General features: G+C 34.7%; 2 protein-coding genes and 1 non-coding gene across 3 annotated transcripts; all 3 read left to right on the top strand.

The window, feature by feature from the left end:
* Window positions 1–1,008: 1,008 nt before the first annotated feature.
* On the top strand, window positions 1,009–3,971 carry LOC133679190 (la-related protein 6C-like). The gene is made up of 10 exons (XM_062101720.1): window positions 1,009–1,461; window positions 1,907–1,988; window positions 2,078–2,172; window positions 2,284–2,355; window positions 2,452–2,531; window positions 2,628–2,706; window positions 2,799–2,846; window positions 2,932–3,000; window positions 3,085–3,216; window positions 3,399–3,971. The coding sequence occupies exons 1-10, from the start codon at window positions 1,108–1,110 to the stop codon at window positions 3,648–3,650; spliced, it is 1,263 nt and encodes a 420-aa protein (XP_061957704.1). The 5' UTR covers window positions 1,009–1,107; the 3' UTR covers window positions 3,651–3,971.
* Window positions 3,972–4,180: 209 nt separating this feature from the next.
* On the top strand, window positions 4,181–4,254 carry TRNAI-AAU (transfer RNA isoleucine (anticodon AAU)). Its single transcript has one exon. It is a non-coding gene; the product is annotated as a tRNA-Ile (tRNA).
* Window positions 4,255–7,016: 2,762 nt separating this feature from the next.
* On the top strand, window positions 7,017–9,224 carry LOC133679098 (peroxidase 10-like). Its single transcript, XM_062101607.1, has 4 exons — window positions 7,017–7,406; window positions 7,901–8,092; window positions 8,196–8,361; window positions 8,713–9,224. Exons 1-4 carry the CDS (start codon window positions 7,053–7,055, stop codon window positions 9,120–9,122), a joined length of 1,122 nt encoding a protein of 373 aa, XP_061957591.1. The 5' UTR covers window positions 7,017–7,052; the 3' UTR covers window positions 9,123–9,224.
* Window positions 9,225–16,509: the final 7,285 nt, after the last annotated feature.

Genomic DNA, 16,509 nt, shown 5'->3' with positions numbered 1-16,509 from the left:
GCTGCCCACATGATAGCTAAAAGATTAATCAATATTTATATATATATAATTGTTCCTATAAAATAATAACCATTCCCTGTCGAAGATTTCCTTCAAAGACCAGGCAGAGATGATGATGATTCTTGATAGGTGTGGTATAATTAGGAAACTTAAAAAATGGAGAAAGCTGTCAAAAGGGGCAAGCCCCCCAGATAAAAAGTATCAAGCAGAAAGGTTAACCAGCTACTTATTGTTTTAATAAAGGAATTTATGTCTAGGGTTTTTAACAATTGACCAAGCAAGAAGCTGTCTGGAGACCAGTTTATAACTGTAAGGGTGCTTGTGAAAGTTTTTTGTTTGAAAATATATTAAAATAATATTTTTTAAGTTTTAAAATTTATTTTTGATAACTATTTAAAAACATTAAGAAAAATTAATTTAAAGAAAAAAAATCAAATTTTAATAAAAAAATAAGTTGAAACTAAACACCTAATAATAAATATTTATATTCCATTAAATCTTAAATAGATGATTCAAATCTAAATTGCATTCACAGATATTATTATATTTTTTATTGTTATATTTGAATTTCTAACTGGGATGATAACACTGGAAGCTCACCACTTGATCCAACACAATGGAAGGTAAACGGGACGCTTATCCAAATATTTTAGGCCGGGCCTTAAGCCCCAACGCCAATTCTAGATAACCGAAAACGCTGGATAGCGCATCGTTTTGGGCCTGGACCTTTACCCTTGTGGATAATCATGGGCCGAATTGTGCAACGACAACAAAAATGTATCACACAGAAGCAGTGTTTTAGGAAAATGTTAGGAGAGAGAGGGAGAGCAGTGGTAAGAATGATCCATGTGGTAATTTCTCAGATGAGCAAACTCACGAGCCTCAAAAAATTCTGGTCAAACCCTGAAGCAACGGGTAAGTGTAATAAGAAAATTAGCAACACGCACGTATGGAGCACAAATACCTCTGCTTGGGCGCTAAATGTGGATTCAATATCACGACATTACAGTTGCTCAACTTCAGGAGCAAGTGAGAGAGAACACAAACTACCATACAAAATCAGGGAAAAAAAATTGTTTGCTAGAGAGGAAAAGAAAATAAATAGTGATGGCACAGGCACAACCTGAAGAAGAAATGTCTAAAGAAAAAGAAATGAAAGAAACAACCAGACCCAAAAATGATAGGGGTCCCGTGTCCTTTAAATTCAACGCACAGGCACCTGAGTTTTTGCCAAGATCACATTCCACTGCAACCCAAATGCCTATATCAGGTTATTTTTATCCTTACTTTAATTATCTTGGTGCCACTGCTGCTGGAGGGTCTGACTGGTTCTTTGTTGGGAACCAAGACCATGCTGCCTATTTGATCTCTAATAATCCAAATCTTGCTGCAATGCCTAATGGCCCCACCAAGAATAGCGATGTTCTCACTGACGATCTTCAAAAAAAGATCATCAAACAGGTTCCTTTCTTCCGTTGAAATCTCATTTTCTGTCCTACTTTCTGTTGGTTCTCGATTTGATCTCTCGTTATTCTTGTATTGGGGGTTCATGTTTAATTATGTTCATTAGACAATCACATGATTTGGTGCTGTTAAGTTTTTTATTTCTTGAAATAGTGACATAACAAAACAAAGTATTTTTAAAAGCTTTGTAAAACCTTGGCATGCCAAAAATCTTGCTTGGCTTCTAATAATCTTCGTTAAGCTGTTTATTTCTTCTGTTATGTCAATGCCGATTTCTTCCCTTCATCTGGTCTGCTGTTTTGAAATTCATTCATTAACAACGTGTCATGTTTTTGGCACTAGAGTCATTATGCAATTACGTTGAACATCATATGTTCTATTCATAACGAGTCCCAGTTTTGAAATGCTCTAAGAATCTGAGAACTGTTTGGGTCTGAAATAGGTGGAGTACCAATTCAGTGACATGAGTCTTCTTGCTAACGAATCGATGTCGAAACACATTAATAAAGATCCTGAAGGCTATGGTAAGGATCATTGAAGTATTCTCTATGGACCTGTATTTTTCTGCAGTGGTAGCTCGAATTTCTAATCATATGTTTCGGTTGCATTGCAGTGCCAATATCTGTTATTGCTTCAACTAAGAAAATGCGGTCCCTTGTTATCGATAACGATTCGCTTGCTCAAGCACTCAAGTCTTCATCAAAACTTGTAAGTCCTTTCGCTTAAATTGCCTCATTATTTTTTTGTAATTATCAAAAGAGTTGAATTGTTAAATCTAGAGGGTTCATCTCTCTTTGTTTTTACCTTGATGCTCTAAAGTCCCTGACTGAAGATGGCAAGAAGGTCAAACGTAAAATCCCTTTCACTGATAAAGATAGAGAAGAATTGCAGGTAAATCAGCGCAGACTCTCTCTGTTGGACACATGATCCGAAAGTATTTTTTACACAGTTTTGCTTGATGCAATACGTTGTTTTTTCTTCCTGCAGTCTCGTATTGTTGTTGTGGAGAATTTGCCAGAAGATCATTCTCATCAAAATGTCCAGAAGATTTTCAGCGTGGTTGGAAGGTCAAGTCTATGAGTTGGACGCTAACATTTCTGTTTCTATTACTCTAGAAAACATCAAGTTTATGACTGTGTGTTAACAACTGCCATTGTAAACAGTGTGAAAACCATCAGAATATGCCATCCTCATGAATCCAATTCTTCCGGGGCTAAAAATGACTTCTTTGTAACCAATAAGGTATTAAACATGAATTGACACATTTTCTTTGCGAACCAGGATAGTGTTAAAAGGAAAATTTTCACGATTCCTTTTCCTTTAATATTCTCTAGCTGCACGCACTTGTGGAACTTGAAACCCGAAAAATAGCTGAGAAAGCGGTATGTTAATGCATATTATGTAAATCTGGTTTTAAATCTCTCTTATTTATGCAATGAAATTGAAAGCTTCTACTAAGTTCAACAGGCTGAAAAGTTGAATGATGAAAGGAACTGGAGGAAAGGCCTTAGAGTAAGGTTGCTGCTTCGATGCTCGGTATGCATAAACTAAGCTATTACTTGCACCATCTTCTGCTCAACAAAAGACTGCAGCTTACTATTTGTCCAAAAAAAATTGCAGCCAAAATCTGTTCTCCCCAGGGGCAGAAGGTCCGAATTTGATATTTGGGACGAGGAAGATTCACCTCATTATGAATCAACTGTAGATACCAGCTTCAAACCAAACAATTCAGAATCCGTCACAGAGAGTCATGTGAGTAACTTCTCTTGTCTAATCAGTCTTATCTTGGCATCTATGTGTAAGCATACATATCTTAAATCCTCAGTCTGCCAGGATCATAGAATTGATCTACCATTTTCCTAGCCATACCAGTTGTCTAATTGAATAACAATAACAATGTTAAATATTAACGCCTTATAAACTTTTTTCCTAAGGCTGAAGATAGTTCAGGAGCATCAAAGAAGGCATGGGCGGCAAAAGGCCATGGCAAGGGCAAAGGCCGTGGTCAAATCAATTGTAGCAGAGGTCTGCTTGCTCCTGTAAAATGTGCCAGCATCCCTCAACGTGAAGCATCTGCTAAACATGCTTCCAAGAGTCCAAGAATGCCTGATGGGACCAAAGGTTTCACTGTGGGTCGAGGCAAGCCATTGAGTACTTCAGCTCTGACCAGCTCAATGATGGAATAATGTGCATTTTTTCCCCCTTTTTACCAATCGGTCACTACTTTTTTGCTCTTATATTTTGTAGTTTTGAAGAAGCAAGAAATTGGTTTTTGTAGAATCTTTAGTCTGATTTACTCTTTTCAGGCATCACCATGTTTCTTAATAATTTGAGGTGTATAGTGTAGCATGGCATTGTCATGTGAAAAATACTGTGGCATGATTGCAGTGTTTTTCTTGAATGCCATTTTAGGTAGAAGTGTTGTTTCAGTTCCCTTTATTCCTATGTAAACTGTCTGAATAAAGAATTTGAGGGATGCATTCTCTCCCTCTCTCAGTATTTTGTTATGATAATCCCACTCGCTCTATTTCACGCAGTTATCTTTTACTTTACAAGGACATATTACTGAATAAAATAGAGAGAGAGAGAGAGAGAGTATGGATACAAATACAATAATTTTATGCTCTCCATTTGTAGTCCATTTCTAGAGAGAGAGAGAAGACAATAGGAAATAAAAATAGTAAAAATAGCAAATAATCTCCTCCAAATACAAGGTGGCCTATTAGCTCAGTTGGTTAGAGCGTCGTGCTAATAACGCGAAGGTCGCAGGTTCGAAACCTGCATGGGCCAGGACTTTTAGTTTTAGTTTCCATTTTTGGAAAATCCCAAATAAATCCCTAACTATATTTATAAAATTCTCAGTTGAGTCTCTAAACCTGTTTTCGATCTCAATTGGGTCTTCATAGGCTTAGAGAATCCTCAATTCCATCCATTCAAATAAGTGTACATTTATGCATAAAAACGAATCTATTTCTATATATAGTGTTTGAAACTAAGAATTCAACAAAACTAAGGGACTCAATTGAGATTAAAAAAAAATGCTTTCGGGACTCAGTTGGGATTTTGAGTTTTTCCTCAATTTTCTGTTCCATTTTCATATTTTAGGCTGCATATGAGTCATTTTACTTAAAACCCAATTAGACTCTGCCGACAAGAAGAGATAATCATCTTTCTCATGAGAGCTTTAACCTCCGCAAGAGGCATGTCAGGATTATATTGGTCAATAAATTACCGCTTTTGAGTTCTGCCATTTTTAGAATAAAACCACCTCTGCAGTTTCATCCAATGGAGGAAACAATGTTTCTTTCGTTTTCTTGTTCCTGCCATCGTTTTGTCATGAAGGAATTTGGCAGAGTCACACCAAGAATATTCAATGAACTGGGTGCAGGTGTACATTTCAACATTAATGTTACCTGTAATAAACTATGTTGTTGTATCAAAGGTCATCCCATTACACTTCTGATTTCTGAAAGTGCTCTGTAAGTATCTTAATTTTGCTGAGGATAGAAATAGAGATTTTTAAAAAAATATTTTTTATTTGAAAATATAAAAAGTTAATATATTTTCTTACAAATATCTATACATCAAAATTATTTAAAAATAAAAAAAGGTTAAACCACAGTTTAAAACAACACCCAAGTTGACACATGTACTTCCACTCTTTAAATTAGTAATTTTAAAGCTAGATATTATGAGCATATAGTATCTTAATTTGCCATCTTATCTTTTTTACCAAGTTGACTTGGCCTGGAATTTGCTGTCATGTCCTCTATCAATATGAGATCCTAGTCACAGTTTAATTAACTTCAAATAAATAAATAAATAAATAAATAAAAGAGCACATGTATATATGAATCTTATAAAATAGCTAAGGTTGCTGGAATCAATTAATAGAGATAAGTCGAATTCAAGTGTTTGGAATAAAAAGAATTTCATTTTTTTAATTATTATTATTATTATCCTTTATCCCTTTCATCTTCTTCAAAACTTTCCTTAAAAACCACAGCAAACAAGACATGACATCAACTTCTCGATGCGACAAGCAAGATAGATTATAATGACTCCATCAATTCATAATTTCACAAGCACAAATCACACTTTTGAGATTTTTTATTTTTTATTTTTGGTATCTAGAAGCAAAGATTCTTCTACTTCTTTCTCAAACTTATAGTGGATGTCTTTAAATTGTAAAAATACTAATAAATCTTAATCCATCACCCCCGTATATCTATATTTTTTTCCTTAGTTTTGTCTTACTTGATGGGAGTGGGGATTAAATTCCTCAGTTATCGCCTTTTTTTGTATACAAGTGAATGATTAGGTCAGTCCCTGGAATTATATGTCACTAACTACAGCATGCGCATGGCATTACTTATATGCTCTTTTTTTAAAAAAAAAATTCTGAGTGTCCAGTTTAACTTATACATATTTTAATAAATTTTTTAATATTTTAACTTTAATAATCATATAAATTTTTAATAATTTTAAAATTTATAATGCTCGAATTATAACCAAACACACTCCTTCCTTTATTAATTTAGCTACACCACTCTGAAAAGCATTATATACATGCTCTTGAGCCGTCAAGTAGTGGTCCAGCTTGTGCATTGCTCCTGGCAAATCAGATCCTAAGAAAGTGTCTGAGCTGGTGCAGATAAAATTTTCGAAGTTCATGGGCACAGTGATCTTCGTTAGTTATCAGTGAAGCTCAGTGCAGACCCGAGCATGAAACATGTAATCTATGATTATATCCTTTAATAATCTTGTAGCTGGTACCGAGCCAAGGTATTTTCTCTCATTAATCTAATATCTTACGTGCATGATTAAAAAAAATATAATATTTGCGTGATTAATATAGGGCAAAAAACAAAAGAATAATGAAGGGTCGTGGATGCCAATTAACTGGGCTCATATTGAAGTCATTAATTTCCTTGTATTTAAGCGTCATTTATGGAGGGCTGATTGTTTGATTTCGTTAAATGTTTAACACTGATGTTCGTGTCTTAATCAAACCTTCCGGTTCCCATTATATATGAAGCCTATGATCGATAGATAAAAGGGTTGACGTGTTTTGATGTGATTAATCTCAAGAAGTGGAAGATTAATTTAATAAGCTTACCAATCAACTTGTTAAATTAGTAATTACGTTGTCTCGAATTACATTGTCTTGGTAAGATTAATTATTTGTAAATAAATAAAAACAAAAAAGAGTGCACTTATCGCACACAGAGTACCATTAATTACTAATTTAATCTCACTTATTCAAAGCCATTTTAAGATGAAATTTGGTTCATATGTATCTAGAAAAGAACTAGAAATAAGGGATCATCAACGTGTAAATATATACAAGTTAATCCGAGTGAATTATTTTTATTTTAAAAAAAATATTTTTTTGAAGAAAATAATATTTTCTCTCAGTGACTCAACTGGATGAGGGCGAATGACTTTTTTTTTTTATTATTATTATTATTTAACTTGTACAGCTAGACTCTTTTAAATCATGGATTTTCAAGATTAACTTGTTGGATTTGATTAACAACCATGCCTTACACAGTGACGGTGGCTTGTCCATTTTCCGAGCTCAACCAATGAACTCTCTTCGACTCTTCTTTGTTTGCCCTATAAATCAGCACAAGGTCCCCGCATTAAAGGCCATCACAATCAGCATTGCACAGCTTCTTCACCCTCACATGCAAATGGCTAAGACGCTCTTCTCATACTTCACCATTCCCTTGTTTCTTTGCTTGTCTTCGCTTCACTTGGTCACTTCCTTCCCTTTTGCTAGTGGTCAGATTGATTACAATTACAACTACAATTACTATGACAGGTCATGCCCCCGTTTGGGAATGATTGTTAAGTATGGTGTCTGGGCTGCTTTCAAGAATGACACCAGAATCGCTGCATCCCTCCTTCGATTGCATTTTCATGACTGCTTTGTAAACGTAATACTACTTCGATCTTAATCCATTTCTCTCTTGTAACAGGGTCAATTTTCTCGGCAAAATTTCCGGCCCTTGTGCGGCAGTCTAATCTTGCTAGACTCATTCTTTCGCTTACCTATTTACTTGTTGTGTTGGCTTATAACTATCTTGTCCCACAAATCCAAGAGATTACCTACATTCTTTTAATGTTGTAAATAAGTGAAATACACAAATGAATATAAATAGAAACAAGCACACAAGTTATTAACAGGAACCACTCTTAACCTTTTACTAACATAAAAGGATACACACAAGTGACAAGTCCATCTGCGTACACATTTATTCTGCCTTCAGAACCTGCAACTTGATTGCACCCTTAACATGGTTAGAAATTGAGACTTATTGGATAGATAGAGATTAGATTTATTTCTCATGTTGGGTCAAAACTGAAGAGCAGGCTATAATACTATATGCACATGACTTGAAATTTATTGACCAACTTAATGATCTTATAGGGCTGCGATGCTTCGATACTTTTAGATGACACGATTCATTTCAGGGGAGAGAAGAATGCTTTTCCTAACCGTAATTCAGCTAGAGGATATGAAGTCATTGAAAGTATGAAGGCAGATGTTGAAAAGGCTTGCCCATCAACTGTTTCATGTGCTGATATATTGACTCTTGCAGCAAGAGAATCTGTCGTTTTGGTACTGACATTGCTCATATTCTTTATTCATTCATTGTGCTCCTACGACATATTCTATTCTTTGTTCTAAAATCTTTATCCATTTACTTCATTTTCTGGTTCAGTCAGGAGGGCCTTATTATCCTCTTTCATTTGGCCGAAGAGATGGATTGACTGCAAGTGAGAAGGCAGCTAATGAACAATTGCCATCACCTATTGAACCACTAGAAAACATCACTGCTAAGTTCACATCAAAGGGTCTTGATATGAAGGATGTTGCAGTCCTCTCAGGTTCTTGCCCTTTTCACTCTCTGGTCATCGCTCTCGATTTTAAGCTGTCAATGGAGTGGTGTTCTTGTTCAGATCACAATTCAGAACTTTTGATTCCATATATGCCTTGCATTCATAGAGCTTAAATTATAGCGATGAAGTTTGCGACACCTCTTCTTTTAATTGGTTTAGACGACCACATTTTGTCGTCATATATATGTATCCATCGTTACCTTCTATAAATTTCTTAATCTCGGGTTTTTGACGACGGAACTTTTGGCGACAGCACAACCCAATGAGCAGAACAGAACTTTTTTACTAATTTCTAATACCGTGGACACAAATAATTAATTAGTTTCTTGTTAATTACAGGAGCACACACCATAGGTTTTGCTCAATGCTTTACCTTCAAGAGGAGGCTTTTTGATTTCAAAGGCACCGGCAAGCCTGACCCCACACTAGAATCTTTGGCCTTGACAAACTTACAAGGCATGTGTCCAAATAAGGATGCATCAAACAGCAATCTTGCTCCTCTTGACTATGCAAGCACATACCGATTTGACAATGCTTATTATGTGAACCTCGTGAACAGTACTGGCCTTCTTGAATCTGATCAAGCTCTGATGGGGGATCCAAGGACTGCTGCACTTGTTACTGCCTACAGTTCAAATTCGTATCTTTTCTCGGCTGATTTTGCATCATCAATGACGAAGCTTAGCAATCTTGGTATACTTACAGGGAGCAATGGGCAAATTAGAAAGAAATGCGGGTCTGTTAACTAAATATATTTATGTCATGTGAATCTTTTTATGGAACTTGTGATGCTCATCTAGCGGATGATTATGTGACTGACGTTTTTTATATATAAAAAAAGGGTTTATTTAGTGATTCTAATGGGGATTGATTTGCTCACTTATCTCATCTAATTAAAATTTGAAATAGTTAAAAACCATCTAATATTCTCAATTGGAACACAATTCAATGACAGGGCAATTTGTTATCTTAGAGCTGTAAAAAAAATAACAATCTTTGTGTGACCTGTAAATATGGAGATAGCATCTAATTCTGCCATTGCTCTGTTTCTTCTACGGTGAAACAATCAAGGGTAATAAAATGCTAAAGTTCTGAGAGGATGACCAGCTACATTGGCACTGGGACACGGCCAGGCTCCTACGGGGAAGAAGAAGTGGGGGTTTTTTTGCTGTGGGCAAAAGCTTGACAGATCCCTGCCGCGTGGAGGTAGAAGGCCTACGGGTCATTAACTTCTTTTCCCTGAGAAAAAGCAATGATGATATCAGAGAAAAAAGCAACAAATAACTCTGTGCCAGCAGCCACAGCAATACAGAGGATGCAGGTGTTATCTGGAATAATTGGGCGTAAAGTACCTATAGGTGACTTTTTACACCAGCCATCAAATCCCATGGCTCAACCCTGGATAGGCGGTGGAAACTGCAACATAACATGAGTTGAGTTGATTGATTATGTCATTCATGGAGCTGTAAAAAATATTTAAGTTTCCACGTAATGAGTATTTAGGAACCAGTCTTGAGATTAGACGAAACAAACTATAACATGCGAAGACAAATGAAGATGTATCTGTTGAAACAGTTAAGTAGTGTCCGGTCTTGTTCTCTTCCCTTTGGCAAATCACACGGTAAGGAAGCGCCACCTTCTCAGTGGTGCTTATCCAAATTTCCTTCCCTGGTGCTTTAACTTAACATGTCAATAATTTATGATTCTGCTTTGAAATCTTGAACCGGAGGTATTTTCTTATGTAATGAATCTAATATTTTCTTGGTTATTGTGCTAATTGATGATGGTGGGTTCCATTAACTTAATTTTCAAGTCATTTGGTGTAAATTAAAGTCATATGTGGAGTACTAATGCGAATCTTGTCATCATAAGATCACGTAATTTATAATTAAAATTAAGATTCGATTCTGAAAAATCAAAATATATAACACAATGAAAATTTGTTTTAAAACACTAATATTATTGGAATGAAATAGAATAACACCACAAAACCAATTAATCTTCAATAAGTCATATTCAATTCGTTAAAAAATTAAAGAATGAAAAAATCACTCCCACAAGTTAAAACTGAGAAATTCAAAAGTATTATTCATCAATCGCTGTTGAAATATATGTTACATGTGTTTAAATAGTTCTTGAAAAAAATTAACCATTATAGATCTATCCTAATAAATTGATTTGGCCCACTTATAAAATTGACTCAAAAATTCTAGACTAAAAGCTCATAACCTAATCAAAACAAGTCTTGAAATGTAACTTACAAAATAAAATAAAACTCATAATATTAAATCTTTATTTTTGCCATAAAAAAAAAGAAAAAAATTTACAGAAATGATCAAAGGTTTATTTATAACATTCCATGTAACTTATTAATCCTAGAAACTAAAAGAAAGGTTCCATATTATTTTTAAGTTGTAGGAGGATTTTAATCTCATACTTTTTTTTTTTTTTTGAAATGAACATGATTATTGGTACTATTTTCCTTTTTTTACCGTCTCTTAGGATCTTTCTAATACTAGAAAACACAATTGAAGTTACTGGAATAATCTCCTTGCATAATTAGTAAGCTTTCTTGTTATTTTGTTTCTTCAGTCAGCTTGGATTATTTTATTTTTTTATTGTGTTTTCTCCTTATCTAACAAAGAAATAAACAAAATAATAAACCTTAATACTTAAAGAAATAATTCATATTCTCATATTTAATAAAAATTCTAAAACTAATTGGAAATCCACAGAACATATAAAAATATCATAAAGGCTAAAAATTTGAAAAACTAATCACCTTGTTGCGAAAACTTACTCAAATAAAATTGGATTGAGCTTCTCTTACGTATGAATAAATTACACAAGGCTGACCAAAATTTTGAAAAATTAATCATTTGATTGTGAAAACCTCGTGACTCAAATAAGATTGGATTGAGCTTCTCAACTTAACGGAACTTTTAAATTTCATTTAATTGAAAATTTTAAAATCAATATATTTAATATTTTTTTAATATCTTTGTCTTGTACCGGGTGATTTGCTACTTGAAACATGTAATTGACGATGGTGGGTTCCATTAACTTAATTTTCAAGTCATTAGGTGTTAATTAAAGTCATCTGCACTGTTGCTATTTTGACTGTAATCCTGGTCACTTTTAGCAGCCACACAATGGTTTTGCCACTTTATAAGCTAAACTAATGTATTCACTTGGATTATGTTGTTTTGCGTATAAATCACCACGCAATTAAGGCCCTCGTCAGAGGTCATTAGTGTTATTGGACAACTTGTTACATTCTCGAGCAAATTTTTAATGTATCAGAAACTTTTCTCAAAATTCAGCATTCCATTCCTCCTTTTCTTTACTTTAGCTGGTGACCAGATTGATAATTACATTTACTATGATAAATCATGCCCTAACCCATCCTTGATTGTTAGAAATGTTGTCCAGAAGGGCTTTGCATAATGACTCCAGAATAGCTTCATCTCTCCTTCGCTTACACTTTCAAGACCCTTTTGAATCATGCCGGAATGAAGTGTTGAAGTCTCTGTGGTGGTTTAATAAGATTTTCCAGTTAGTGTCCATCTGTGGGGACAAAAAAAAATTTAAGCAAGCTTGTTTAGTGGTGAATAATGCACCGGTACAAGAGCCACACAATTCAGTGCCCTGTGCTTCAATTAAGCATATAATTTATAACTCTGTTGTGTAATCTTCTAAAGCAATATCTGCTTAAATTAATCTCGTTCACTTTAAACAGTAACTTTGCCACTTAATAAGCTAAACATGAAATCATTTCAGTTCTCCTTGGTTTAATATAAATCACCAGTGTTTCCCACGATCAACATTGCGCAAGTTGTTCACATTCACGTTCACAAGCAAACGAGTCCTAATCTCTTCTCGTACTTCATCATCATTGCTTTCTTCCTTTTCATGTCTTTGCATCAATTAGCATGCGGTGCCGGTCACCGTCCAAGCCCTGGTTTTGAAGGAGATTCCGATGACCTGGGTTGTCATGGTTCACATGGATCTCCTAAAACCGGAGGAGGTTCTGATGACTTAAGTGGTCATGGTTCATATGGATCTCCTCCTCCTGCTAAAGCCGAGATAGGTTACGATTATTAAGATAACTCATGCTCCCATATCGCCCAGATTGTTAGGCATGGTGGCTTGGAAGCTTTTCACAATGACACTAGAATCGGTGCCTCCCTCCTTCGGCTGCACTATTTGGGGGTGCGTTGGCGAAATGACTCAAAGTTCAGAAAATAATTCCTGACTTTTTTCATATTTTTTTTTTTAAAGAAAGCTTTTTGACCTTTAAAAAAAGCAAAACTTTTCCAGAGAAGCTAGGGAAAGACATCTTAGAAATGAAGTAATGATTTGCCATACAACAGAGGTTCTGCTTGGCGCGTTGAGAGTAATTTGTCGACTATTGAAAAGGTTTTTTCCTATATATGCTTCTCTGTTTTGAGCAGGAGCATATTGCTCCCATATTAAAGTATGACCTGGTAAGAACACATAGCTAGTCAAGCCTCAAGATTGTAGGATTCTGTCTGTTTTTATTTGGTGATGTGAATCCAATAAATGACATTAGGCTTGAAGTCTGGAACTAGGTTGTTTATTTGGTGATGTGAATCCAATAAATGGCATAAATTCTTGCAATCACAGGAAAAGGTGCCCAGAAAGCTCCTCCCCATTTTCAAAAGGGGTTTTCTTGAGCTTTGATTTTGTCCAAAACCTTTCTTTCCTCGCTTTTCTCTCTCGTCCTCATTCTTTCAAAAGGTCTCTGATTAAAAAGAAAAACCTGTAAAATAAAGACAAACCCCTAGTAATCTCTCTCTCTTTCTCCCCCTCCCTCTATTGTGTTATGATCAACTCCAGAAACACTTTCTCACGCCTTTTCCCTTTCTTTCTTAACTCGTAAGAAACTAAGACTGCATGTTCTCTCCACACGTGAACACCGCTCAGAATCCTGAAAATTCCTGCATTTTCCAAGCGTCGTGAAAACCTCTACACTGAAGGAAACCCACTCTTAAGTTTCCATTTTTCACCCATCTTTATCAACTCTTTTCAAGCAAAACCAACAGCAAGAAAACCCAACTCTAGTTAAAACCCTCAAAGAGTGCACCTACTTGTAAACTGTTTCTTAATGTCTACCCCATTAGACCAGCAACAACAAGAACCACCACCCATGGAAGGGACGCAACAAGCTGCCTACACAACCCGCACGGGTCATGGCTCCGTTGGACCAGTAATAGCAGTTCTTGCAGTGATCACAATACTAGGAGTCATAGCAGGAATAATTGGTAGGATTTGTTCAGGTCGTCGGGTCTTGGGTCATGGACAATATGATTTGGAGGGATGGGTAGAAAGAAAATGCTCCTCTTGTCTTGATGGCCAAGTTGGGCCCCCTCCGACCCGACCCGCGGATATTCCGGTGGCAGCTCCAGTTGTGAAGGGGAGACCACAAGAGACCAAGGAAGAAAAGCAAGAACAAATTCAACATAAACCACTTGCAAGTACTAGTGAATCTTAACACTAGTGGTAGTATATCATTTGAGATTCAAGGGATTCCTGTCTCTTGATTTTTTTTAGTTTATTTTCTTGTCCTGTTAGGCTTCTTTATTTTTTGTTAGTGTGGCATCATAGAATGTAAATCATGGGCATTAAAACATTTTCATGTCAGTGAAAAACAAACCACTTTTGTTTTGTTCAAGTTTTTAATGGATTGGATTAGTTCATGAAGTGCTCAAGTTCGATTTTTTTTTTTTAAATATTGGCTTTATTTATTATTAAAATGATGTGCTCATTGAGGGGTCTAATCTTTGATTAATCAAGGAAATTATCTCTAAGTGGTTTGATTATAAAATTAGTCGTAATCTATCTTACAAATTGCTAGCCGAGGAATTGTTGGTTCTGGAGCTTTTTGGTTTATTTGTTTGCAAAGTTTATCCCCCCCCCCCCCCTGCTTATTATGTGCCTTGATTCGTATTAGTTTAAACCTATGATTAGAAAACTATTTCTTAATGTCACCTTCCATTGTCAATTCTGAGAGATAAGCTAAGCCCTCCCGCTTTTGCTATAGTCATTGATATGTAGACTATCTGCTTGGTTAATTCTTCAACTATTGTTCGTTGGTAATTAAGGACCAGTGACAGTGGGCAAGCACTATACTCTGTAGTGGTCACGGCATTATCTTAGTGGAAATGTCGCGTGGGTCAATTCTCTGCTGCTGTTTTTTAGATTGAAGAAAGTAGTAACTATCGTTAGCATGCCTCTGTTATTCTAGAATATGATGGAGTAATATCAGAATAATAAATGAGGAAATTTTTTGTGAAATATAGTCCTTTTGACAGCTTTTCTTTTCCATGTCAATTATGTGCAATTACAGAGAAAACCCATTTTAGAGGAGGCCATATCTCGTGGTAAGCATCATCGTGAACCGGGAACGAGGAAAGTTTTTACTTGTAGAATTGATGATTCTTGAAAAAACATGTGATGTGGGTAGCTTTTGTCTCAGCCACTTCCAAGAAATCTAAGTGTCGAGTTCAAGGAGAAAGGTGACTCTCCCTTCCCTGGGACAGTTATACAAGATCTTTACTGTGTTTTTTGGGACCATCTCTCTGTAGTTTCTTTCTGTTGGAACTTGGACATCCATCTGAGTCAATCTTTGAGTTGCTTATACGATACTTTCCAGAATCTACCAGGGACCATTGAGCTCTCTTTTGTGTCTGGTTTTTAAACAGGGTTAGTATACGCGTGAATCCACATGATTTATTATCTAGTGAAGCTTTGCCGCTCCAATTAATGGAGGTTGCAACTATATAAAAATATTCCAGTGCTAAAAAGTTTTTTCTGGAAAATTAAAAAAAAAACTTAAGATTTTTATAATAAAAAAGTGTTTGGTATGAGTTTCAACATTTTTTTTTTTGTTAAAATCTGAATTGTTTTTTCTTCAAATATTTTTTAAAATTTTTTTTAATATACTAATATCAAAAATATATTTTTAAATAAAAAATAATTTAAAAGGCAATTACCATTAAATTCTCAACACCCCCAAAGTCTTAATTAAAACGGTTTGGTAAACATCTATATATGAGGTGGAAGACCCTATATTATATAGCCAAAGGTCCATCAGCCCTCCAAAAAACAGCATTTTATGCCAGCGTAGAGCTATCTGTTATGTTTGTCGGTTGGATTAAGAACTTTTCTAGTATAAGAAATATGCAAGCATGGCTAATTTCTAGTATAAAAAAAGTTAAATTATATAGAAATTAATTTAATGTTACTCTATCACTTTGAAGTGTTAAAAAACAACTCAGTAAAATTATAATTTAACTTAAAATAAATATTTAAAATAAAAAAAACTTGGTAAATACTGAGCGCATACCATGTTGGATTGATTCGTGTTTATCCGGATTAATTTGTCAATTTGTATGCCAACTCATGAAATCATAATAACCCCATAGAAAGTAAATCAAAATAAATTATGAATTTTAATTTTTAATAAACTCGATGTTAAAGGATAATTTTTTTAAAAAAAACATTTCGAGTAAACTCGATTAACTTGTCAAACTCGTGACCTATATCATGAGACTGAGATAATTCAGTAAAAAAAATAAAAAAAAATCATTAAACTCAATTTTCAATCAACTCAGTGTTGAAATATAAAATTAAAAAAAATAATTAAAAAATTGTTAGAAAAAATGACTCGAGTCAACGCCGGTTGACCTACCAAACCCGTAACCCAAGTAATGAGACATGGATAGCCCTATAAAAAGTAGATCAAAATAAATCATGAGACCTAATTCTCAATCAACTTGATATTGAATTGTGAAATTGAGAAAAAAATCAAATAGGAAAAAAAAAAAAAACTTAACCCAACCAAGTTAAATCGTCAAACAATCCGAGTCATGAGACTGTTATAACCTCGTAAAAAAGTAAATTGAGAAAGATAATGAAGATCGATATCTAATAAACTAAATATAATGACGGAAATGAAATTAAAATTGAAAATTCAATTAAAAAAAATGTCACAAAAAATTAATTGAGTTAACCAGAGTTAACTCACCAGACTCGTGACCTGAGTCATGAAATGAATATAATTTTATAGAAAACAAGTTAAAACAAATCATGAAATATAATTATTAATCAATC

Source organism: Populus nigra, chromosome 19 (assembly GCF_951802175.1).
Source record: "Populus nigra chromosome 19, ddPopNigr1.1, whole genome shotgun sequence".
Lineage (NCBI taxonomy): Eukaryota > Viridiplantae > Streptophyta > Magnoliopsida > Malpighiales > Salicaceae > Populus > Populus nigra.
This window is presented reverse-complemented; position numbering and strand designations above follow the sequence as displayed.

Excerpts from the sequence above, each read along its gene's own strand:
- LOC133679190 (XM_062101720.1), top strand. The coding sequence starts at position 1,108 with ATGGCACAGGCACAACCTGAAGAAGAAATGTCTAAAGAAAAAGAAATG. Across the intron at positions 2,847-2,931 it reads GAAAAATAGCTGAGAAAGCG|GCTGAAAAGTTGAATGATGA; the intron begins GTATGTTAATGC and ends TAAGTTCAACAG. Across the intron at positions 3,217-3,398 it reads AATCCGTCACAGAGAGTCAT|GCTGAAGATAGTTCAGGAGC; the intron begins GTGAGTAACTTC and ends TTTTTTCCTAAG.
- LOC133679098 (XM_062101607.1), top strand. The coding sequence starts at position 7,053 with ATGAACTCTCTTCGACTCTTCTTTGTTTGCCCTATAAATCAGCACAAG. Across the intron at positions 7,407-7,900 it reads TTCATGACTGCTTTGTAAAC|GGCTGCGATGCTTCGATACT; the intron begins GTAATACTACTT and ends ATGATCTTATAG. Across the intron at positions 8,093-8,195 it reads CAAGAGAATCTGTCGTTTTG|TCAGGAGGGCCTTATTATCC; the intron begins GTACTGACATTG and ends TTTCTGGTTCAG.